Source organism: Kogia breviceps, chromosome 8 (assembly GCF_026419965.1).
Source record: "Kogia breviceps isolate mKogBre1 chromosome 8, mKogBre1 haplotype 1, whole genome shotgun sequence".
In the NCBI taxonomy this organism is placed as follows: Eukaryota; Metazoa; Chordata; class Mammalia; order Artiodactyla; family Physeteridae; genus Kogia; species Kogia breviceps.
In genome coordinates this window covers 1,581,314-1,606,235 of record NC_081317.1, presented here as the reverse complement: position 1 = coordinate 1,606,235, position 24,922 = coordinate 1,581,314, and the positions used below count along the sequence as shown (strand labels likewise).

Genomic DNA, 24,922 nt, shown 5'->3' with positions numbered 1-24,922 from the left:
GGGGGTATCACTACAGACCCTGCCGATGTCAAAAGAATAATAAGGCAATAATAGGGACAACTTTAACACATAAACTTGACAATCTAAATTAAATGAACTAATTCCTAAGTGGGGGGGGGGACTACCACAATGAACAGAGCATTCAAATAGTCTTATAACTATTTTAAAAATTGAATTTTTAATTTCAAAATTCTCAAAAAAGAAATCTCTAAGCACAGATGGTTTCCCTGGAGAACGCTACCAAACATTTAAAGGAGAATTAGCACCACATATATACAATCTTTTCCAGAAAACAGAAGAGAAAGGAACACTTTCCAATTCATTTTATGATTTATCCCAATACCAAAACCAAAGATGATACAAAGAAAGAAAACTACAGACCAGGGTCCTTCATGATATAGATGCAAAAATCCTCAACAAAGTATTAACAAACAGATTTTAACAACATTTAAAAGGAATTATACACCATGACCAAGTGGGATTTATTCCAGGGATGCAAGCTGGTACAATATCTGCAAATCAGTGAAACCACATGAAAATATCATTCAATGCATAAGAAGGATTTGACAATATTCAACATCCATCCATGATAAAAAACTCTCAGAGAATTTCCTCAACTTGATATAGAGCATCTACAAAAATCTTACAGTTAACGCTTTCTCCTCAAGATGGGGATCACAGAAAGGATGTCTGCTCACCACTCGTACTCAACACAGTGTAATGAGGCAAGAAAACACACAGAGATTGGAAGGAAGAAATAAAGCTGTCCCCATTTGCAGATGACAGGGTTGTCTTCGTAGACAACATCACAGGATATAAGATAAACTGTATTTCTATGTACTAGCAATTACTAAAATTAAGAATACAATACCATCTACAATCACTCACAAAAATATACCTACATGTAAATCTAACAAAACACATACAGGACTTACATGCTGAAAACTACAAATTACTATTGAAAGAAATCTAGGTCTAACTAAATGGAGAGACATACCATGTTCATGGATTGAAAGACTCAACACAGTAAACATGTCAGTTCTCCCCAGATTGATATACAGATTTAACACAATTCCCTTCAAAATTCCAGCAAGATTTTTTTGTAACCACAGACAAGATTATTCTAAAATTTATACAGAAGGGCAACAAAACTAGAATGATTAAGACCATTTTGGAAAAGAATTACATGGGAGGAATGAGTCTACCTGATTTCAAGACTTACTATATAGTTACAGTTATCAAGACTGTAGGGGGGGACTTCCCTGGTGGCGCAGTGGTTAAGTGTCTGCCTGCCAATGCAGGGGACACGGGTTCAAGCACTGGTCCGGGAAGATCCCACGTGCCGTGGAGCAGCTAAGCCCATGTGCCACAACTACTGAACCTATGCTCTAGAGCCTGCGAGCCACAACTACTGAAGCCCACATGCCTAGAGCCCGTGCTCCGCAACAAGAGAAGCCACCGCAATGAGAAGCCCGTGCACCGCAACAAAGAGTAGCCCCCACTTGCCGCAACTAGAGAAAGCCTGTGCACAGCAACGAAGACCCAACACAGCCATAAATAAATAAATAAATAAGAAATGGTAATTTTAAAAAAAGAAAAAAGATTGTATGGGGATAGACAGACAAGCTAATGAACAGAATAGATAACCCTAAAACAGACCCAAAAATATGCCTAACTGATGTTTTACAAAGATGCAGAGCAATCAGTGGAGGACTGCCTTTTCAGCAAGTGGTGGTGGAGCAACGGCACGTCCAGAGGCAAAAAAAGTGATCCTCACGCTAAACCTCACGCTGATACAAGAATTAACCCAGAATGGATCAGAACCTAAATGTATAACTTTAAACTAGAACAAAGTATAGGAGAATACTTTGGGGATCTAGGACTATGCAAAGAATTCTTCCGTAAGGAAAAACTGATAAACTTGACTACTTTATCCAAATTTAAAACCTCTGCTTGGAACCCCCCCAATGCAATAATGTTAAAAAAACAAAACAAACAAACAAACAAAAACCAGAATCTGGAACAACACAAGGATGCCCACTCTCACCAATTCTATTCAACATAGTATTGGAAGTCCAAGCCACAGCAATCAGACAAGAAAAAGAAATGAAAGGCATCCAAATTGGAAGGAAAGAGGTAAAATTGTATGCAGATTACATGATACTATATATAGCTAACCCTAAAGACTCCACATAAAAACTGCTAGAACTGATAAACAAATTCAGCAAGGTAGCAGGATACAAGATTAACATACAAAAATCTGTTGCATTTCTTTACAGTAAAAATGAAGTATCAGAATGGGGAAAGTTAAAAAAAAAAATCCCTTTGAAAATCCCCTTAAAAAAAATAATATACTTAAGAATAAACCTAAAAAAAAAAAAAAAAGAATAAACCTGAAAGACTTACAAGCTGAGAACTATAAAACACTGACAAAGGAAACCAAAGATGATTCAAATAAATGGAAAGATATCCCATGCTCTTGGACTGGAAGAATTAATATTGTTAAAATGGCCTTACTACCCAAAGCAATATACAGTTTCAATGCAATCCCTAACAGATTACCCATGACATAACATTTTTCACAGAACTAGAACAAATAATCCTAAAGTTTATATGGAACCAAAAAAGACCCAGAATTGCCAAAGCAATCCTTAAGAAAAAGAACAAAGCTGGAGGCATAACCCTCCCAGACTGCAGACAATACTACAAAGCTACAGTAAGGTGTTGGCACAAAAAACAGACACATGGATCAATGGAACAGGATAGAGGGCTCAAAAATAAACCCATACACCTACAGTCAATTAATCTTCAACAAAGGAAGCAAGAATATACATTAGAGAAAAGACAGTCTCTTCAGCAAGTGGCACTGGAAAAGCTGGACAGCTGCATGTAAATCAATGAAATTAGAACACTCCCTCACACCATACACACAAAACTCAAAATGTCTTAAAGACTTAAATATAAGACATGATACCATAAAACTCCTGAAAGAGTACATAGGCAAAACATTCTCTGACATAAATCATAGCAATATTTTCTTAGGTCAGTCTCCCCAAAAAAGGAAAAATAAGCAAATAGGACCTAATCAAATCTATAAGCTTTTGCACAGCAAAGGAAACCATTAAAAAAAAATGAAAAGATGACCTACAGAATGGGAGAAAATATGTGCAAACAATGCTACCTACAGGGGATTAATTTCCAAAATACACAAACAGCTCATATAACTCAGTAACAAAAAAACAAACAAAAAACAATCAAAAAGTAGGCAGAAGACCTACATAGACATTTCTCCAAAGAAGATATACAGATGGCCAATAGGCACATGAAAAGAGGCTCAACATCACTAATTATGAGAGAAATGCAAATCAAAAGTACCATGAGGTACCACCTCACACTGGTCAGAATGGCCATCATTAAAAAGTCTACAAATAACAAATGCTGGAGAAGCTGTGGAGAGAAGGGAACCTCCTCCACTGTTGGTGGGAATGTAAATTGGTGCAACCACTGTGGAAAACAGTAGGGAAGTTTCTCAAAAAACTAAAAATAGAGTTGCCATATGATCCAGCAATCCCACTCCTGGGCATATACCCAGACAAACCTATAATTCGAAAAGACACATGCACCCCAGTGTTCATAGCAGCACTATTTACAATAGCCAAGACATGGAAGCAACCTAAATGTCCATCGACAGATGAATGGATAAAGAAGATGTGGTACATATACACACAATGGAATATTACTCAGCCAAAAAAAGAATGAAATAATTCTTCATTTGCAGCAACATGGATGGACCTAGAAATTATCACACTAAGTGAAGTAAGTCAGACAAAGACAAATACCCTATGATATCACTTATATGTGGAATCTAAATTGTGATACAAATAAACTTATTTACAAAACAGAAACAGACTCACAGACAGAGAAAACAAATTTATGGTTACCAAACGAGAAAGTGGGTAGGGAGGGATAAGTTAGGAGTTCGGGATTAGCGGATACAAACTACTATATATAAAATAGATAATCAACAAGATTCTACTATATAGCACAGGGAACTATATTCAGTATCTTGTAATAAACCATAATGGGAAAGAATACGAAAAAGAGTATTATAGTATCTTGTAATAAGCCATAATGGAAAATTATATATATATATATATATATATATATCACTTTGCTGTACACCAGAAACTAACACATCATAAATCAACTATACTTCAATTAAAGAAAAATCACAGGAGAATATTGATAACATGAAAAATATTTGCAGTATGTTAAGTGAAGACACCAAACTACAAAACTGGGTGTATGCTCAGAACCCAGCTTTTAAAATAAACGATATACATACACATGTGCTGAAAAAAAAGAGAAAATTGGCTAAAGTCATGGAAACTTCTCATGAAAGAGGACACACAGATGACAAATTAGCACATGAAAGATGTCCACCACCTTTAGCCATCTAGGAAATGCAAATTACTACAAAGAGACGCACGACAGACCTATCAGAATGGCTGAAACGAAAAACAGCAAGCTAGGGGAGAAGGACCGCTTACAGACACAGAGACCCCGGGCAGTTAACGACCGTCAGAGGTAAAAGGGGAGGGAGAGAGGAGGTGGGGGGCTACGAAAGGGCAGCCCCAGGGGGTTCCTGCAAAGGGTCCACTGCGCCTCTCAGTATTACCTTTCTTAATACCAGCTGTAATAAGATATAACTCATACACTATAAGGTTCGCCCATTTCAAGGGTACTTCACTCCTTTCTATGGTCAAACAGTACTCCATCATAGGGATGGACCACTTCTGTTTATCCATCCATTCTGTACTACTCACAGCAGCACGTGAATCTACAATTATCTCAAAATACAAAGTTAAAAAAAAAAGCAACTGTGTGGTATATTAACCTAAAATTCCCCAAATCCTCATTCACTGTAACACCCTATACTAATATTAAATTTAATTAACTACTAATGTTTAGATAGAAGGATAATTTTTAAGTATGGGATCCAAACACTGGTCAGTAAGCCGAGCTTTAACACACACACTCTGCTTCTCACGCGTGCTCATCAGGTTCCATGTCCACGTTCCCGGCCACTTTAACAAGGTGTGAGAGGCACGTGTGTGTGTTGGGGGGATGCTGACAGGGGTGCTCTGGGCTTGCCTGATGTGCTAAGACGTTTACGGAAGACAAGCAGGTCCCCATCATGTCCCTCCTATCACCCGCAGCCCTCTTGATCAGGGAGAAGTTAGTTACGGGAGTTAAAAGGCAAGACTAAGAACATGGGGCTACCAGCAGCGCGGCTCACCTCCAAGCACACCGGAGGGTGTGTCTCCTCATCACGGGGAAGAGAGGCGTTCTGCCCTGAACTGAAATGCCTGGTTGCCCCAGCGCGTGAAAGCGGACGGGGAAGATAAAAACTAGGATGGACACAGAGCGCACCGTGGGAGGTTCACAGAGGGGAGTCTTTATTTCCTCGGCTTTATGATACCTGGACGTGACGAGTCAGAAAAGAAGAAAATTTGGGCAACATTTGCTTGGTTTTGATGGGCTTATTCATGAGACAATTTTTTTTTTTTTTTTTTTTTGCGGGCCTCTCACTGTTGTGGCCCCTCCCGTTGCGGAGCACAGGCTCCGGACGCGCAGGCGCAGTGGCCACGGCTCACGGGCCCAGCCGCTCCGCGGCACGTGGGATCCTCCCGGACCTGGGCACGAACCCGCGTCCCCCGCATCGGCAGGCGGACTCTCAACCACTGCGCCACCAGGGAAGCCCCCATGAGACAATTTTTTTAAGGTGCTTATGGATCCTTTACTGCCAAGCAGTATATCTGGTACAACAAGAACCTGGTGTTGTGTGAAAGTGGTGACCGGTGCTGGCGCGTGGAGTCTGCATCACCGCGGGGCGAGGAGGCCTGGGTGCTTCACCCCCACCCTGACCGCTCGTCCGATCGCCCCAGAGTAACTTTCAGTACTTTGCACTAGTCACTTCCTTGATACTTTTTTAAAAATTAACATTCTTCTCTCCCCAAGCAGTTAAGGTTCCTTAGAAAGGTGTTACTGATTTCTAAGATTATTTTTTTTAACGTGTTGTCCCTTTGATTAATAGACAGCCAGGCTGAAACCATTCAGTGCTCTACTTCATCGAATACCCACATCTCTTCTGATAACGATACCGATTTCATCTTCCCCAGATCAGACCCTGAAATAAATGAAGTCGGACTTGACATCTGACTGTACTCTGGAGTTTCCCAGAGTCAATCACAAACTACTGTTTTCAGCTGATGAATTGGGGAATGCTGGATTTGATGTCCTGTAATTCTCAACTCCACGGGAAGAACTGCCCAGGAAGAGGCGTCAAATCCAGAGCCAGGGCTTCCCTGGTGGCGCAGCGGTTGAGAGTCCGCCTGCCGATGCGGGGGACGCGGGTTCGTGCCCCGGTCCGGGAAGATCCCACGTGCCGCGGAGTGGCTGGGCCCGTGAGCCGCGGCCGCTGGGCCTGCGCGTCCGGAGCCTGTGCTCCGCAACGGGAGAGGCCGAAGCGGTGAGAGGCCCGCGTACCGCCAAAAAAAAAAAAAAAAAAAAATCCAGAGCCAGCCTTCCCGGGCTCAGCTTGGCCCATCCAGTGCCGTCCATGGGAACAGAACCCTCACACGCTCCCTTCCAGGAGCTCCACGCTGGCCTCCACCCTCACCGTCCATTTACCCTCTCACTGCGGGCAACAGCAAGCAAACCGTCATGCTGTGGTTCTGCTCGATGCTCCTGCAGGATGTCTCCTCCTCCAGGCTGGCACCGCTCGCTGCCCGGTGAAAGGAGCCTATCCCATCTGGTCATCCACAGGCGGCTTCAGCTCCCCAGAAGCTGCAGGCCAGAAGGCGGCTGTCCACAAAGAGGGACACACTTGCCCACTTGCGCATCTCCCAAGGAGGCGCCCTGCACGGGCTCTCGCCCTTAGACGGCTCTTACCCGGCCACGGAAGGGGGCCAGGTCTCCAGGTGTCTTGAGGTCCGCGAAGTGATGGGCTGCTGACCGCAAGGAGCAAGATCTAACTGCGGGGTCGGTCTCGGAATATTGGGGAAGAAAACCCTCCCCTTCCACCCCAATGCAGCTCGAGGCCTCCAGGCAGTAGATTCACTTCTGCAAACTACACAAAACGTTCCGTACACTGTGTGCCTTCTCCCCAAGGCCTCCGAATTCAGAAACAAATACTTTTCCAGAGTCCCTTTACCTTTCATGGCAATGTAGCTATATCTGCAGCAGTTCCATGGGAATGTGGCCTCTTTTATCCCCTGATGGAGCTGGACAAGCCGAGCCTGCAGCCGGGCCTGAACCCGGGGCCACCGCTGGCAACACGCGTGGGCTCCCAGGCTCTGGGGGGGCGGGGAGATCGGTAAGAGCAAAAACCCACCTCTGCAGTTAGCGAGCTTCTTGCAAACGGACCTGAAGCCTCCTTGTGAAATGCAGGGAAACTGACCAGCTTTAGCAGCTGCCCCGCGCCCGACAGCTCCGGTGCTGCCCTCCACAGGGTGCCCTCTTACCACGGCACGCGATGAATCAGAACACAAAACCCGCTTCTCAAAACTATACTTGGAAATTATGATCACAGAGGGAGGCTGAATGATTATCAGAAACTGGGAAATATAGTAAAGAGTGACTGTGCCCTTTCCATGTCACAGGAGGGACCGGCCAACGAGGCCACCAGGACTATTTCGTTCTCCAGGGGACTGGAGCTACCTCTGCTTGGCTTGCTATCTGATATTACGTCCCAGATGCTGTGACCTGTTAACTCTTAAGGCAGTTCTGCCCAGAAGAGATGCAAATGATGAGTTCTGCCCAGAAGCAAAGCGCACTGCCCAAGGGGGCTGGTGCCCTCGCCTGGGGGACACTCAGCAATTGTGTAACCAACCCAACAGTCTGAGGGCAACGTTCTTTCTTCAGCGACTATAAATACACGCAGTTCCTCAAACGCTCTTTGATCGAGCTCTCCTGCTCAGACCACGAAATATTACTCAGCCTTTAAAAAGAAGGGAATCCTGACATGGGGTACCACGTGGATGACCTTGAAGAACATCCCGTCCAGTGAAATAAGCCCATCACCAGAAGACAAACCCCAGAGGAGTCCACCCACGCGAGGACCTAGAGAAGTCAGCTTCATGGAGACGGTGGGGCCAGGGGCTGGAGAAGAGCCGGGGGTGGGGGGCGAGTTTTGTGGGGACAGAGTTTCAGTTTGAGAAGATGGGAAAATTCTGGAGACGGATGTGGCGATGGTTGCACGGCGATATGAACGTACTTAATGCCACACTGAACTATTATACGCTTAAAAATGGTTCCGATGGTAAATTTTATGTCCTGGATACTTTACCACAATTTTAAAAAACTTTTTAAAGTTATACTTCATCAGAACTACATGTGAAAGGCATAAGAATAAAAGAGAAATGTGACCTCTGGTAGAAGGGTCCCCAAGAGGACACAAAGAGCCCTAATCATAAAGGAAATTGTTGGTAAACTGTATTTCATTCAAATCAAGAATTCAAAGAGTCCACCTGTTCACAGTGAAAAGACCACAGGGATGCTATGCCTTAGAAAACAAAGGCAGTGCGGTCAGAATAGTTAAAGAATGCTACAAGTCACTCAAGGAAAGGGAGGCTCAGAAAGGGAGGAGGGGGCTTACAGAAAGAATGCCACAGAAGGCAGGCAGGGCATCGGTCACCGGGGATACAGACAGACTCCTGGCAGGTCACGCGCCTGTCCTGGGCAGGGTCTGCAGGGGCGGGGGCCAGCCTCCTCGCTCCTCCAGGTGTTCACCCAGCATCTGCACCTGTAACCTTCCGAGCAGAGGGCGTCCATAACAGCCCCAAAGAGGAAAGAACCCACAGCCCACAACAGATTAGACACTGAAATCGTGGAAGAGCCCCCGGCAACACCACCCCCCAGGACCCCTCCAGATCCGTTCCACGGGACGCATCTCAAAGTCTCAGTTCTGAGCAGAAGGCGGGCCCACGCGTCTCCGGGAGCTTCAAGAACAGTAAACTCTTCCAGCCACGAGAGGTTCAGGATTCAGGGCGTGGGGGACTGGGAGCCGAGCCTTCACCTTCACACTGGTCACACAGGTGTGCTGGCTGCATAAAAATACATCAAACTGGGGCTTCCCTGGTGGCGCAGGGGTTGAGAATCTGCCTGCCAATGCAGGGGACACGGGTTCGAGCCCCGGTCCGGAAAGATCCCACGTGCCGCGGAGTGGCTGGGCCCGTGAGCCACAACTACTGAGGAGCCTGCCCTCTAAAGCCCGCGAGCCACAACAAATGAGCCCACGTGCCACAGCTACTGAAGCCCGTGCACCTAGAGTCCCTGCTCCGCAACAACAGAAGACACCGCGATGAGAAGCCCGCGCACCGCAACGAAAGGTAGCCCCCGCTCGCCGCAACTGGAGAAAGCCCGCGCGCAGCAACGGAGACCCGACGCAGCCAAAAATAAATTAAGAAAAAAAATACATCAAACCGTGCGCTTGAGATCTTTGCCCTTTTCTGTAGGCTACACGGCCAAGTGTGCTTAAGATATCCACTTACATGGTAATAAAAGGTAGGCGGAAGCAGTTTGAGAACTGAACAATGAATTTAAATATTAGTTTGTACCTCGTTACACAAAGGTGTGCTTTTTAAAGGAGAAAATCAGATAAATACGATCACTCTATTAATAGTTTTTTTATCATAAAATTTTCAGTGCTGCATATTAAAAACTCCACGCACAAGTTTTTAAAAATATAGTGTCGGGGGCAGAGGGGGCAATGCCTACCCACTGACACTGTGTCCACAGGCCCAAGGCCCAGGCCTGTGCCCCACCCTGTGGTGGGGCAGCCCGGGTCTCCCCAGGACCCTCACTCCCCTAAGCCTTGAATCCAGAAAACCTCAGGTCCTTTGACCTCAGGGTCCAGTTTCCTTGAGAAGAGCAGACATGTGTGTGGGGTGGGGCGGGGGAGGGGAGGCTCCCTAAATAATCCCAGGGCTGGTTTCAATGGCCTAAATTCCCAGGTCCTGTGTCCTCTTTTAATTCAAGTTCAGAATAAGCACCATTACCCCATTTTACAGATGGGGAAACTGAGGCTCTGGGTGGGGAAGGAACTCGCTCACTGGCCTGAGAACTGGAGCCTGGATCTTGCGAGTGGACGTGAGACCTCTTCATCCACAGACAGGACTCAGGACAAAATGCTCCCGGGCCAAAAGCAGACACCAGAGAGAGGAGCACGAAGGCCCTAGGTGTTGGCCACAAGGGCTGAGCAAAGCCCAGAGGACAGAGCCACCAAGGTGGGTGGGGTTAGGTGGGGTCACGGGTCCTCAGGTCCACAGTCCCCTGCCTGGTTTCCTCCGCCTCATCCGGGGAGGAGGGCCCCGGGGCCCCTGCAAGCGTCAGGGGAGGCTGGGGGTGAGCGCTCGTGAGGACCACCTGCCCGGGAGGCCTGGAGAGCCGGGTGCCACCCTCGCCAGCAGCCGGCACTGTCACCGCATGTGGCAGCCGCCGCTGCACCTCTGCGATTCCCTAACGGTTCCCCTGGGAGCACCGAAGGTAAATACATTAATTTGACTTCAATCATGGCTTTTTAAAACAAAGTGCACACTATATTAATTTAGGGGACAGAACCGGAAAATTAGTCACACGTATGTGTCTGAGCCTCCCGTCCCGGGCAAGGGGGACCCCGAACATGAGGGGGCCGAGGGGGCAGGGGGCCAAGAGGGAGGCCCACCCGCCGATCCCCAAACGCGAGCCGCAGCGGGGGCCTGAGCTTCGGAGGCTGAGCCCGGCGGCATCAGCCAGGGGTGCCGCCCCTCGGCTTGCAGGCAGAGGACGCTCCCTACCAGCAAGAGGCCCGACGGCCAGGGCCGGGCAGGTGGAGCAGGGTCTGCAGAGCCCGGGCTGCCCAGGACCCCTGGGAGGTCCCCGCTCCCTGGTTCCTCAGCCCGTGACCACGGCAAGGCACAGCCTGGAAGCAGGACCCGGCCCGTGGCCCGCGGGACCCCAGGCCTGCCCACCTCACCTCCGTCTCCAGCCCTGTGGGCTCTACGGCAGCCCACGGGTCAGCCCACCGAGTGGGGTCTTAGACAGTATTGTTAAGGTCACGGTCGGTGCAGAAGTGGCCCGGCCCAGACTGCACGGAATCAGCTGACAAAGGACACTGGTGCCCTGCTCGTCGTATTTTTCGGGGGGTGGCGCAGGTGGGGGCTCTCCTCTCCAGGCACCCGGGAAGGGGTACCCGCCAATACCCCAAAGCAGAAAGGGCTCGGGGAGAGGAGCCAGCCAGACGCCTGAGCCGGGAGGCCTGTGGGTGGCACAGACTCTCCAGCACCCCCGGGACCCGCCAAGCAACCTACACACCGGGGGTGTCACACGTTTCCAGACGGCGCACTTTGGGGCGAGGGGGCTGGAAGGCAGTGAGAGAAACAGACCAGTTCCCAGCACTAGTGTTAAGATGACTTTAAGGATAAGTAACCACACCTGTGCTGTTCAGCACCACGACGACAGCACTTCCGGGCCCCGCCCGGCACCGGAGGTCCCACCGGTCCCTCTCCGTCACAAGCAGCTGTGACCGTGGCCCCAGGAAGGCCCCATCTCCACGTGAGCCTGGGCAGGAGCCAGTGTGTGGCTCCTGCAGCTGCCTGGGGGCAGCGGGGACGGCCTGGGGACCAGCAGCCCCTCCAGGAGGCACGGGGATGAAGGGGGGTGCTGGAAGAGGCTGACCTAGAAACACTGCAGCCCGGGGTCAAGGGTCTCCAATGGTCTCGGGGGAAAAGAAACAGTCTGCTCCCACGTGTTCATATGTTCTGGAACCAACGAGGGACACAGGAAAGAGTTCCCTAGAAGAGAGACCAAATCAAACTCAGAACTGGGATGGCCACCTCGGGACCCAGCAGGCTCCCAGGCCGCTGGAAACCCAGAGGGACGGGCGGCCGGGTGGACACAGGCCGGCCAGCTCCCAAGGGACTATCTTGGCCCCACCTTGCTAACCAACGCCCTGCAAGCATCACTCCCCTGGCCGCCCAGGCCAGCCGAGGCCAGGGCAACAGGCCAGCACCAGCCCCTCCTCCCGCCCAGGCCGGGCAAGCGCTCCCCCTGCCACAAGCCGTCCGGGAAGGCGGTGCCGGGCACCCGCGTCCGCTGCGGCTAGAACAAATTCCCTCGCGAGGTTTCTTGGAAATCAGGGGCTGCGATGTAATCACAGCTGCCGGGGCTCGCAACGAGCCCGCTCGGGGGCTCTGTGCAGTTATAGTTATTACGAAAGCTCAGTTAAGAAACCCTGAGGAAGAACTGAAACCTTCAGGAATACCCAAGAGCCAGGGGAGGGGCGATCCCTCACCCCCACCCCACCCAGGATGAGGACACCCTGCCCCTTCCTGCTGGTCCCTCGTGCAGCCATCCTCACCCAGGGTCAGTCCGTCCTGACCCAGCTCCGTCCACCCGGGTGCACCTGGCCCAGGTAGCTGCTGCTGCCCGGGAGATCTGGCTGTCTTTGCCCGACCACAGCCCACCAGGGCAGCACCCTGGAACCCCAACAGACCCATGAGTGGGCACAGCTATCACCACCCCCGGCTCTGCCCTGTGACTCACGCCTCGGGCCCTCGTTTCCTCCCGTGACACGAGCGGACAAAGACGCTCGGCCCTGGCGTGGCCTGACAGCCGCTCTGGGCCAGCTCACCACCCAGGCAAGACCAGGACCGCCTGGTATTCCCTGCAGGGGGCGGGGCCCCGGAGGGGCTTCTCCCAAAGGGCCGTGGGGGTCTGATGAAAGGGAGCAGCCAGCGGGGTCACCCCAAGCCTCCACCTTGTAGCCTTGTGCCCGTGGCTACACCTGCCTTCTCCCTGGTGCCCGTGGGGTGCCCTCACCCAAAAAGCATGGGGCAGGGTCCTCGGAGTCGCGCCGAGCGACACATAAAGGAGCCAAGGTGAGGCCTCGCGGGTGCTGCAGAGCAAGGTCCACCCCCCGGTAGTGCCTCCCCTTCTGGCACGAAACCCCACTCCTGGAGCCCCCGGTGGGAGGAAGGCGGGCCCTGCCCACACCCCGAGAGACAGGCCGGCAGGTGGAGGGGTCCCGGCCCGCCCTGCCCAACAGCCGTCAGCGGCCAGCCGGCCGCGGCAGAGCCCTGGTCCCACCGGCCACTCCCAACCTCCAGGTGTTTCCTTCTGTCCTTCTCCCCGCAAGGAAAAACAGACATGTTTGCCAGAAGCAGCGGTTTTATCTTGCTAACTTTACCCTCACATTCGGACCACTTCTAACCAGGGCTTCATGCAGACTGCCTCCGCCCTGTCAAACCTCGGAGCCAGAGGGCTGATCCTGTGTGTTTGAGGCTGAGGAACCCCTACTCCGCTAGACATGCAGGCTGACATGAAAGGCATCAGACCAAACCCCGCGCCACGCCCTCTTTCCGATGGACTCCATACTGGCAAACCGCCTTTCTGGCACTGGGCCGGAAGCCTCACAACCCTCTCAGCTGCAGAAATGGGGCCGTCCCACCAGACAGGAGGCCTGGGCACTCCAGCCATCCCCAAGAGAGCGCAGCCAGAGGCCAAACAGCCCGGCTGGGCGTTCTAGGGGAGCTGGACAGGAGGTCAGAGGGCGGGAGGCCCAACCTGAGATCAGGAGACACGGGGACAGTACGGCAGTTCCTTCCAAGATTGGGGAGGGGGGGGCAGCCATGGAGAAAAGGGAACAGGGGGCAGGTAGACACTTTGGCCTTCACTCCTCTGCTGGGGTGAATAGGGTTCCCCAAATTCGTGTCCACCTGGAACCTCAGAATGTGACCATAAGTAAACCAAGGTCTCTGCGCGAGCAATCAGTTAAGATGAGGTCTTAGAGGATTTAGTTAGGGTGGGCCCTGAAGCCAACGACTGGTGTCCCGAGAAGAGGGAAATCTGGACACCGGAGCAGCCGTGTGGCCAGGGGCTGGGAGAGGCGGGAGGGAGCTCGGCCCTGCGATGCCTTAATGGGGGGGCTTCTGGCCTCGGAACGGGGGAGCGTACACCTCTGCTGCTTCAGACGGCCCAGCCGGCGGGGCTGTGTCTCAGCAGTCCTAGGAAACTCACAACCCCCGGCCCGCTGACGCTGACCTTGACCCGGGATCTGAGGCAACGGGGACCTGCTGGTTTCGGACAGATCTGCTCAGACTCAGACAACATCTGCCAAGTACCAGGATGGCCCGGTGCAGCCCCAGGTCGGGGAGATGGAGGAGACACGGGAAATGGTGCTAGGGAAGCCGCCTCTCCCCGAGCCCACTTCTCCCCAGGGCTCATCGTGGGCAGGAGGGGGCCAGGCTTAGGTACACCTCCTACGTCATCCTCGCAGAGCCCTACAGCCCAGAGGAAGAGTGGGCCGGGGGCCAGGGGCTGTGACAGCAGCAGCCCAGAGCCCAGCTCAGAGCTTCTCCATGCGGGACACCGGAGGGACGTGGCCGCCGACAGCCAGGAAGGGACCCGCCGGTACTGATGAGACCCGACACCCCTCACCACTCAAGAGCCTCCCGTTCCAGGGCCAAAGACCCAACTCCTCCCCGCACACAGGTCCTCACCCCTGCCCTGCTCCCACGCACAGCCCTGGCCGTGACCCCCATGCTGGGGTCGCTTCAGGGACACACACACCAGTCAAATCCCCCTAAGTGGCTGGACAAAACCTACCACGGGCCACCTCCAGCCGGCAGGACAGTGGCACGGCCGCAGCACCGCTGTCCGAGACGTGCCCAGACCGGGGGCATTCTGCAAAACTGGCCTGGGCTCTGGGGGCAAGGTCACAGGAGCCAAGGAAAGACCTCAGATCTTGCAGGCTGCAAAAGCTTAACAGACACAGCAAGACTTGGGCAGACACGAGCACATCCGTGTTCACACAGCGCCCTTCACAACAGCCACGTGTCCTCGGACGAGGGAAGGATAAACCCAACGGGGTCCATCCCCACAGTGGACTAAACTCAGCCTTAGAAAGGAAGGAAATCCTGGCACAGGCCACAGCAGGGACGAGCCTCACAGACGTCATGCTGACCAGAAGCCAGACGCAGAGGACAAATTCTGTGTGATGTCACCTATGTGTGGCCCCAGAGGAGTCAAACGCACGGAGACACAAAGTGGACGGCGGGCCCGGGGCTGGCGGCGGGGAAGGGCGTGAGTGTTCAGTGGGGACAAAGTGTCAGTTTGGGGAGATGAAAGAGCCCTGGAGACGGTTGCGCAACAATGCGAATGAACTCAATACCCCTGAACTGTGTGCTTGAAAGGGGTTAAGACGGCAGGTTTTACGTGTAAGTAACTAGAATTTTTTTTAATTAAAATTTTCAAAGCAGACCTGACAGCTGCCTGGGACAGGACCTCCACGGTGACCCTCTGGCTGTAAAGGGCCCAGGCGTGGGAGCCACCGGGGCCATTCGGTGACGGCTGGAGCTGCGGTGAGGCGGGCAGCAGGCAGCCCTTGTTTCAGTGGGTCACCCGGCAATGAGGGGCCACTACCCTCAAACGGTCTGGAAGAAGTTCTGCGTTCGGTACGCGCAGTTTCTCCGTAAGTTTAATAGTGTGCATCTTTTAACCCTTTCCTCAGGCGTCAGAACTAGCGTCCCCAGCTGCCAGCGCTGGGCAGAGGGTAGGGGCTCCTCCACCGCACTCAAGACCTGTGACAGTGACAGCGGGGCCAGGAGGCTGGAGGAAGCCACGTCACCGTGCCCCCACCCCGGACAAGGGGTGTCTAGTCCCGGGGAACGCCCGCCCCCCGGGGCCCACCCCAAGTCCTGGCCAGACGTCCTGAAAACCCTCAGAAACGAGTCTCTGAACGCGGCGGGGACCCTCCTTCTGAGCTTGAGCAGCAAATCACGTCGCCTGTCCTCCCAGGAGAGAAGTCCCACGCCAGGCAGCTGGTGGGGTGGGGTGGGGTGGGGGAGGGACCGAGGAGCCCCCCAAGCAGAGCTGGGGGCCAACTCCCAAGGAGGCCTGGTGGGGGGACCTCCCACTTTCCCCAGGTTACTGGGAATGTGAAGAAGGGCCCAGCGCAAAACTGCACGGCAGCCTCCCGGGCCCTCAGGCCCTCGCCCGGCCAGGCAGTCACCTGCACTGGGACCGGGACCGAGCTGGGGCCGCTGGGCTGGCAGAGCCGGGCGGGAAGAGGAGTGAGGGGGACCCGAGGACCCTGCTCCTCCTCCAGGAGAGACACTGAGGCCCGTGCCGTGAGCCCCCTGCCAATGTGCCCCCTCCCAGGCCCGCCACAGATGCCTGAGGTCACGGTCCGGGAATGGTGGGGCCCCCGAGGTCTAGAGGCACCACGCCCGCGTGGCCCGCGTGACCCGCCTCGCCGCCTGGACGCCGTGGCCTCCTCCAGACCCATTCTGGGCACCCACCTCCTCCCAAGGCATCTCTGATCTTACTTTCTCTTTGCCGCCATTTCTTGGCCATCTCTTCTCACTTCACTCCCTTATTTTTCTTCTGCGGGACGGAAGAGACACAGGGAGGAAGGACTTGGAGGGCCGTGGTGGCCCCAGTCTGCGCTGCAGTTTGGGGTCCAGCCCCAGGGGCTCCACTGAGACCCACCTCCCTCTCCTTTCCAGGCTGCTTCCCGAGACAAGGATGGGCCGCTAAACTGGGTTATGACAATTAACACAAATTCTGCCTCCTGTCCCCAAACTTACGTAATCGCAGACACTCTTGTCTCAGAAACTTCCTCCTCTGTCGGTGGCCCCATTTCCCGCCCTCGACCCCGGCGTAGCTCCTGAGCCAAAGGTCCTTCCAGACTTCCCAGCCTGCGCCGGCCCTTCCATGCCCGCGGCCCAGGCGCTCGTCGGGGCAGCAGCTACCGTCCATGCCTCCTGGGCAAGCACAGGGCGGAGCCAGGAGGCCAGCAAGGCCGCCACTACTTCTGAGGCTGCCCCTCCCCTCCAGGCACTAAAGGGTTTCTGTGCCCACCTGGCCACACCAGGTTGACTAGGGTCCCCCCAAAATGCATGTCCGTCTGGAACCTAAGAACGTGACCTTATCTGCCAACAGGGTCTCTGCAGATGTAATTAGTTAAGCTCTGGAGATGCGAGTCATACGTCTACAGGCCAAAGGAACGTCAAGGATCGCCAGCACCGCCAGGTGCTGGAAGAGGCCAGGATTCTCCCCTACAGCATCGAGACGACGGAACCAGCCCTGCCCACACGTTGATTCTGGACCTCTGGCCCCTCGACGGTGAGAGAGTAAATTTCTGTTGCTTTAAGCCTCCAGGTTTACGGTCATTTGTTACCCAACCCCAGGAAACTGATCTCGCCCCCACCCCCCGTTACACCCCAGGGTGACCGCAAGGCCCACGCCCCTTCCAGCCTGTCCTCTCCACCGGCAAACAAACATGGCCGCCCTCCTGGAGCTGAGGGACCCTGCGGGGAACCCCCAGAGCAGCGTTCACAAAATAGGGCGGATGCACCACCCTTGGTAAGGGAGGGAGTCACCTTCAGACTCGAGGAGGGGGCAGGTGTGAGTGGGCGGTCAGGGCCACACGCCAATCCCACCACCGCCTTCCCATGCGTCGGCCAGGGCCCGACACGGTGGCGACACCCACTCGACAAACAGCACAGGGCCCAGTGGCGAGCCTGGGGGACGTGAGCCTCCAGCCCTCACCCTGCCCCGAAGCCTCCACTGGGTCCATCCTGCCCCACTGCTCCCCGTGTCCCGCCCCCCCACCTCCTCCCAACACAGACGAGGGGCGAGAGGAAGTGGTGTGGAGGAAGGGGACAGACCTGGCCCAGTGTCCTGAGACACGGCCAGGAACCCACGAGGGCTGATGGGCCGGCGATGCAGGGGCGTCGCCCCGGAGGGACACCCCCGTGCCCCACACCCCACGCACATCCCCATCCCCGCAGAAGGTTTCCGGGAGAAGCCAGCGGGCAATTTGCATAATATTCCTTGCAAGTTAATATCAGCCTCTGATAATGATCTCGGCATAGCTGGAGCGCTGCGGCGGCTGTTACAACACTAAGTAATCATATTTTAAATTATGTTTCCCTTTATAGAAAGGTGTTGCAAAAACACACAGACATGAAATCTGTTGCAGCCCCCTGCCAAGCACCTGACCAGATTCCCAGAGCCACGGCTGTCGCTGCAGCACGGGGGCTGGCGAGACCCGGGCCGCCCGGGCCAGCCCCACGCCCCACACTGCCCGGGCCTCACCCGGGCCAGGGGTGCGTCCCAGCAGGGGCACCGCCCAGATCTGAGCCACCGCGGGCTCCGGCCACAGTCAAGGGTGAGCCCGTGCAGAGAAGTTAAAGGAGCACCTAGGGCACGCTCTCGTCGGGGGTCCCAGCTCCCCTGGGGGTAGGCCAGGGGGGCGCTCCCCATCCCCACGGCCCCCAGCCCCTGCCTCCTGCTGGAGACTCCAGTGCCCACGCCACCAGACGTCCAGGCGCGTGTCGTGTGGCGGACGCAGGATCCTGAAAACTCAAAACCAAAACCATCGGCGCTTCCAGGACGTCCCTGTTGCAGCCCCTCACCCAGCACCTGGACTCGGGGACCCAGTCCAGGAAGGCGAGCTCATCCTTGACCCCTGCACACCCACAGCCCGACTGCGGCCACGGCACACCCTCCCGCCACGTGTGAGCCGGTCCTGGCGTGGACACAGGTCTGAGCACACGGCCACACTCGGTCCCCCTGATGGGGGCAGCAGGGGCAGGGCCTGCGTGGACGGAGCGGCCGGTCACCCACAGGGATGCAGAGAGGACCGAGGCCAGGGCCTGGAGGAGGCAGGGGGCCCACAGCCGCCCCCAAGGGGAGCCCCTTCCCTCCTTTTCTCTTCATGCAGGAGCGGGGGGCCACCACTCAATCTCTATTTTCTTAAAAGCTTTCTTTTCTTTTTTATTAAAAAAAAAAAATCCAATTATAGCACAAATCTCTCAGCAGGGGTCAGTGTGGAATAAGAATAACCAAAGTTAATGGACGTGACACAGGCAAGATTAACGCCTAAAGGGTTTCCAAAGTTGTATGATGCAGATTTCATTAACATTTTAATTGTAATGTATCTTTTTAATCTTCTCTCACCCTAATAGCTTTATATGGCCAAAAAAAAAAAAAAAAACTGCTGACAACAACAAAAAGTATCAATATACAAAATTTAACAAAGGCGCTTAGCAATGCAACGACAACCTCCGTTAACACTGTGATTTTTAACAGCACAAAAGTCGGAATGCAGCAGAGGCGGCTGCTTCTCCTTTCTTGGTGCAGAGACTGGGACGGGCGAGTTAGAAAGACAGGCAGATGCCCAGGGCTAGGGTGGGGAGGCCCCCCCCACTCCGTCCCCCCCCAACGACCCGGGGGGCACACGCAGCAGACTTCCTGCAAAGGCCACCGGCAGCGCGGGCAGGCCCTGCCCCTTCCCCACTACCCCTTCCCCACTAGCTGGACTCCAGGCAGCGTCCAGGAACAGAGGGAGGGAGGCCCTCTTCCGGAAAACGCCAGCCATCTGTGGGGATGGGAGGGGACATCTAGGGGTGTCACCATAATGAAGGGGGCATTTTGTGGGGCAAGGGCTGTGGGTCCAGACGAGCAGGCATCCCGCCCCCAGCCCACAGTGAGGGGCCCCCGGTGGCTCTGGCCTACAGGGCAAGCCACGTGTTACAGCCTCCAACTTTCAGAAATGGTGTCTCAAGAAACACACTTGGCCCAGACTACCAAGTACCCAGGAGATTTTTATTTTCAATCAACAAACACTCCTGGAGCCCCAAACCTGTGCCTGCTGCTATATCTGATGCTTCGCCCCAAATCCAGCTCCCCTCAGCACGCCCCTCACCCATGGCCAGCCCGCCCTCGAGGACCTGGGGGCCAGCCAGCCCTGGGCCTGGGACACAGCCCCACGGCCGGCCGGGCTCACTGCTCGCCCCAGTGACTATATATGGGCACTTTCAGGCCCCTGCGGTCCCCGCCCCCGGCCCTGCTTCTTCCCAGGCACACGGGCAGACACGGGGCGGGGCCCAGGAGCTCCCGGCCCATCCATGGCCATGTGCCCTCCTGGATGCCAGGGCCCAGGGCCAAGGGGGAGGGGGAAGATTCCTTCAGAGAGACCCAGAGCCAGCCTCTCCTTTCCGTGGGACCAGAGACCAACACCTCAGAGAAAAGTATGCCTCCATGTGCCCTGGAGACTGAGAAGCAGCCTCCCCTTAAAGGGGCATGAACCCCTCACTGGCTCTGGTGCACTTCCCGGGAGGGGGGCACCCCCACAGGGCCCCCAGGCCGGGCCTGCTCACCTTCGACCTCACAGCAGTAGCATCACAACACCCAGGCCAGGGTGGGGCTCAGAGGGGGTAAGTTCCCCACCCAAGGTCACAAAGCCTTGAGCTGGATGTGACCTGAGAGAGACCTCAGAGGTCCTGCTCCTAAGTGCCTCCTTGCCTGGACTCGGGTCCGGCCAGAGGAGGCTGGGGGCGGGGCAGGCCCCAGAGAGCCCAGCGTGGCATCAGATTCCAGCTCCTTTCCTCCTGCTCAGACCCGCTCCCAGGCCCGGGCAGGGGCGAGTGTCCCCCACGGTCCGTGTCCCCGTGGGGGCTGCCCCGCTCTGAGGGTGCCAACCGCAAAGGCGGCCGCCAGGGAGCGTGGCTCTCACGTTCACGTCCCAAACACCCCGTGCCTGCCCCACCTGCTGGGACCCTCACCCACGGGGCGCCTTCTTCCAAAACCTGAACTTTAAATGACAAAGGCCAGAGGCCAGGGCAGAGGAAGGCCAGCTCCCAGGGAGCAAGCAGCTGCAGGTGACACAATGAGGGAGCCCGGGCCAGCGGGGAAGCATACTTTGCAAATGATCTCATCGAGAGCCAGGCCTGGTGAGAGCAAGGATATGCTAAAAGAGAAACAGAGGTCGCTAGGATCCCTGGCTGCTCCGGAGGCAGGGTGGGTGGCAGTGGCGCCTCCAGCCTCGCTAAGGGGACTGCTTCCGCCGCACCCCCCCCGCACTCCCCCCACCCCCCGCCAGCGGCCTGGGTCCCTGGAGCCCAGGATGGCGGGGCAGGGGGGTGGGGTGGGGCGGGCACGATGTAGCCTCCCAGGCACAACCTCGGTGGCTCAGAACACAAGGAAAGAGAGGGAACGTGGGTGTGGAGGGCAGGGGCGGACACACAGGCTTTGCCCAGGGCCACGGTGTGTGGGGGTCACTCTTATCTCTGAATTGGGCTGAGGACACCAATGAAGATGCTGTCTCTGATCCTAAATTCCGGCCCCACCTGGAAGTACCCGAGGGCCAGACTGCTCACCTCGGGGAGGACCAAGGGGGTGCCTGGGAAAGCGTGCTGGATGCGCTGGATGCAGATGAGGCATTCGGAGAGGCCTGGGCAGGGTCCGGAACGTGGACGGGCCGGGCAGAGCTCTCTGCAGACCAGGCAGGCAGTGAGAGGCCCTGAAGCCCCTCACCAGCCCCCCGTTGGACCACAGACCCAACCAGACTTTACAAGGTCCCGAAGTGGGGCTGCCCACAGCCCGGAACGGCTCTGGGTCCAGCCAGGGACCGGCGGCCCCTGTCCCTGTGAAGGGAGACACCCCTCCAACTGTACCGAAGACACTGCCCCCCTTCCAAAGACCGGGCCTGAAGGCCAGGTTCCTTGGGCCGGGACACCCCTCGGGGACAGCGGCCACGGGAAGGAGCCAGGCCCAGGCCAGCGGACACGATAGATCCTGGAAGGCAGCTTGTCTTGTCACAAGAACCCGGCCCGGGTCAAGCTCCCCAGGGTCTGCGGGCTCTTGGGAGAAACACGCTGGAGAATCAGGAGCGGAAGGGCCGTGATCTGGGCCACAGTTCCCGCTCGAACGGCTCAACAGACGTGCCCCACCCTGCCCCCAGCCAGGGCAGCTCATCTCACCCCCCACCCCCCAGGAACCCAGGGAGACACAGGCCAGAGGAGAGAGCCGGGCAAGACGGGACAGGGTAACCTGGAAGGGGGCAGGTTGGGCATCGGCTGCAGGGACAAGACTTGCTTCCTGCTTCCCCGGGGTGCGGGGGACGAGGCCTCAGGTGCCTAAAACTCCCAGCCCTACTGATGGCGAGTGTCATAGATGCACCGGAAGGCCCAGGGCCCGGAGGGAGTCCGTGTCCGGTGCAGCCCATACCTGGCTCTGCGTTCCTGGGAGCACAGACCTCAGAGGAAGGGGCGTGGGGTGGAGCCCTGGGAACATCCTTGAAAGGGTCAAAGCCACATTTCTTACTTTCTGTCCCAGGAGGGGGCCCAGGCCCACCCAGGCCCAGTCTGCAAGTCAAGCACGCTAAGCCCTAGAGGCAGAGGTGCCGGAGGAACCTAGGCTGTAAATGCCAGCTCAGCACTTGCCATCACCACCGTCTCTCTTATATGAATAATGCATCTCACGTTTTAGTTGGAAAACAGAGAGAGGCTTTAAGGGTTCTGTTAAAAGTCACCCACGAGCCCACCTCCCAAAGACAGCCTCTCTGAGTGTCCCAGCACATCCAAGACAAAGAACCCAGAAGCACTCCGGGCAGCCAGGGTGGCCTGGTGTCCCCGTGTCAGAAAATGCACAAGCTTTTTCTCCTGGTCCAAGATTCTGCAGGAGGCTCGAAACGACTGCAGAGCAGAGGCCAAAGGAAGCCAGCTCCGAGTCAGCGCGGTTTCAGACACCACGTCCGGCACCCACCCCGCCCGGCTGTGACCACCGAGAACCGATCTCTGCCACTTAGAGGGGACGAGTGATATCCTGCTCTACTGCTGTGCCCCTTCCAGCCAGCTCACCGAAACAGCAGGGGGCCAAACACCCTGGGTCTCGCCCCCTCCCATCTCCTTCACTCAGGCTCCAGCCAAGGTACCAACAAACGGTGGCTTGTCCCACGGGAGAATGCCAACGGCCTCCTGGGAGGGGTGGACACCACAGAGGGCCACAGGGAGAAGGGGAAGGGGGTTTGTTGGAAGGTGGACGGCAGTGCCCGCTGCTTAATCCTTCATCTAACTGCTTGTTTCCTCATCTCTAAAATGGAGCCAACACTTGAAGATACCTCTCCTGGGGTCTGTGGGGGGCTTAGACGACACCCCGCACGAAACGCTGAGAAGCACCTGTGCCGAGACCAGGAGAACCGCGTCCTTTGTCATCAGGGCAAACTGGGGGGAGCGAGGGGAGAGGGGTCTGGAGCTCAAGAGGGAAGCGGAGGGGAAGGTGGGGGTGGGGTGGGAAGGGGAGACCTGGAGAGAGACGCGGACCAGAGCAGACGGCTCACAGGGGTGTGCGCGCGGGGCGCTCAGAAGACCAGCTCTACCAGATGGCCTGCCCGCGCAGGGCGCTCTCCCCCCGCCCAGCCCCCCACCACACAGGACAGGCTCAGCGAGAACAGACAGCCAGGGGACACACGGCTGGGTGCCCAACAGGTCCCTCCCTCGGACGGCCCGGGAGGGAGGGGCGTGTCCCCGGGGCCGTGTCCCCAGGCCGAGCCCGCGCGGGTTCCCCACCCCAGAGGGCTGGGCTCCGTCCGTCCGGTCGGGGGAGACCGAGTGTCCCGAGCGCCCCGAGAAACCCGGCAGGAGAGGAGACGCTCGGAGCCCGGGTGCCCGCTCGGCGGGGCGGGGCGCGGCCCGGCCCGGGCGAGCGCCTCCCCAGGCCCGGGCGCCGCCGGCCAGCTCCGCGGGCGGCGCGCGGCGCGAACTTGGGCACTGCGGCAGGCGAGGGCGGGCGCGCCGCGGAGTTCGCGGGAAGTGCGGCGGTGGGACCCGTGGGCGGCGCGAAGTTGGGGTACCTGCGGGCGCCGGCCCGGTCCGGCCTGCAGCAGGAAGTGCTCCGGCGGCCCGGCGCTCCGGCTCACATGGACTTTCTCCGGCCGCGCCCAGCACCGGGCCGCACCGCGGCGGGCGGGGCGCGCGGGGGAGGCGCCGCGGGCCGTTTAAAGGGACAGCGCGCCGGCCGCGCGCGCGCACTCGCCGCCCTGGGGCGCGCCGCCCCGCCGCCAGGTGGGCGCCCTGGGAGGGGCAGGGGCGGGGGGAATCCCCGGGCCTGGGGTCCGGGGCGGGGGCGGGGGGCGGTCGCTCAGCGCCCCCTCCGTGCGCCCCCTCCGCAAACTCCTGGCGTGCGACTCTGCGCTGGGCACTGAGCCGGGGCCGGACGCAGGAAGGGCAGGGGCGCCGACCCACACCCTCTCGAGGTGTGGAGCCCCTGGTCCTGGGGCGCCCCCTCCCCGCGGCGGCCTCGCTTGCACGGGGCGGCCTCCGGGATGCTGGGCCAAGGGGGGCCGCCGGCAGGAGCGGGTGCGCGGCCTCGGCTGCACCGACGCTCCGGAGGCCGGAAAGCGGGGACGTGGGAGCGCCCTTGGACGAACCGCGCGTCGCCGGCGCCTCCTGCGCGGATCCCGGTAACTGCGAGCTACGTAGACGCGGCGGGGGTCTGCTTTCAGGCCCGGCGTGATCTGGGCGCACTGGCCGTTAGTGACTCCCACCCCCCCGCCCCCCCGCCCCCCGTGGCTCCAGGTTTGCTCGAGGTCACCCTCCTGTGGACAGAGGTGAGGTTTTAAAACAAGTGCGCAGAAATAAAAGCAGCCACAAACCGGAAAGGACCCACAGAAGTCGCCCCACCCTAACCTGAGGCCTGGGGTCAGGACAGGCTGCAATGATCCTCCAAGACTAGAGACCTCCTGGCTCCCTCACCCCTACAGGGTCCTGGCAGGAAAATGGGGGTGGCACCAGGACAGTGGTCCTGAGCATAGCGTCACCAGGAGGACGGGGTTGATGTGAAGAGCAAGATGCCCACCCCCACTTCCACCCCCGCTGAGCACATTCTGGGCCCCTTTGGGGTCAGAGGCTGGGGCTAAAGCTCTGCAGGACAGTTGACCAAGGTCACTCCTAGGACAGTGGTCAGAAGGCTGGTCTGAGTACTTCTGTCCCCAGTCTCATGGTAGGTCCTTGACCTTGGTCGTGGACTGACCCCTGACCCCCAACTTGAGGATCTGCACAGAAAGCTTCCCCCCACCAGCTCACTCCTGCCTTGC

General features: G+C 56.4%; 2 protein-coding genes across 5 annotated transcripts in view; both read right to left on the bottom strand.

Annotated features, from left to right (window-relative positions):
* NACC2 (NACC family member 2) overlaps positions 1-23,802 on the bottom strand; it is a 74,990-nt gene extending 51,188 nt beyond the window's left edge. For 2 of the 4 annotated variants that reach the window (XM_067040319.1, XM_059070891.2), the window contains exon 1: positions 23,681-23,801. The gene's annotated coding sequence lies outside the window, so the exon portion shown is untranslated. Of the gene's footprint in view, positions 1-21,206; positions 21,322-23,680 lie in introns of all 4 variants that reach the window. The other 2 variants (XM_067040321.1, XM_059070888.2) reach the window with 2 other exon arrangements.
* Positions 1-24,638, bottom strand: part of LOC131761497 (collagen alpha-1(I) chain-like) — a 41,144-nt gene extending 16,506 nt beyond the window's left edge. Inside the window, exons 1-11 of the mRNA XM_067040141.1 lie at positions 24,582-24,638; positions 24,257-24,424; positions 23,397-23,900; positions 22,949-23,051; positions 21,177-21,280; positions 18,462-18,701; positions 15,971-16,087; positions 15,302-15,396; positions 14,647-14,744; positions 14,249-14,321; positions 12,422-12,518 (exon numbers count right to left, since the gene is read on the bottom strand). Of these exons, the coding sequence (XP_066896242.1) occupies positions 12,422-12,518; positions 14,249-14,321; positions 14,647-14,744; positions 15,302-15,396; positions 15,971-16,087; positions 18,462-18,701; positions 21,177-21,280; positions 22,949-23,051; positions 23,397-23,900; positions 24,257-24,424; positions 24,582-24,638 (1,656 nt within the window). The remainder of the gene's footprint in view (positions 1-12,421; positions 12,519-14,248; positions 14,322-14,646; positions 14,745-15,301; positions 15,397-15,970; positions 16,088-18,461; positions 18,702-21,176; positions 21,281-22,948; positions 23,052-23,396; positions 23,901-24,256; positions 24,425-24,581) is intronic.
* Between the last annotated feature and the right edge of the window lie 284 nt (positions 24,639-24,922).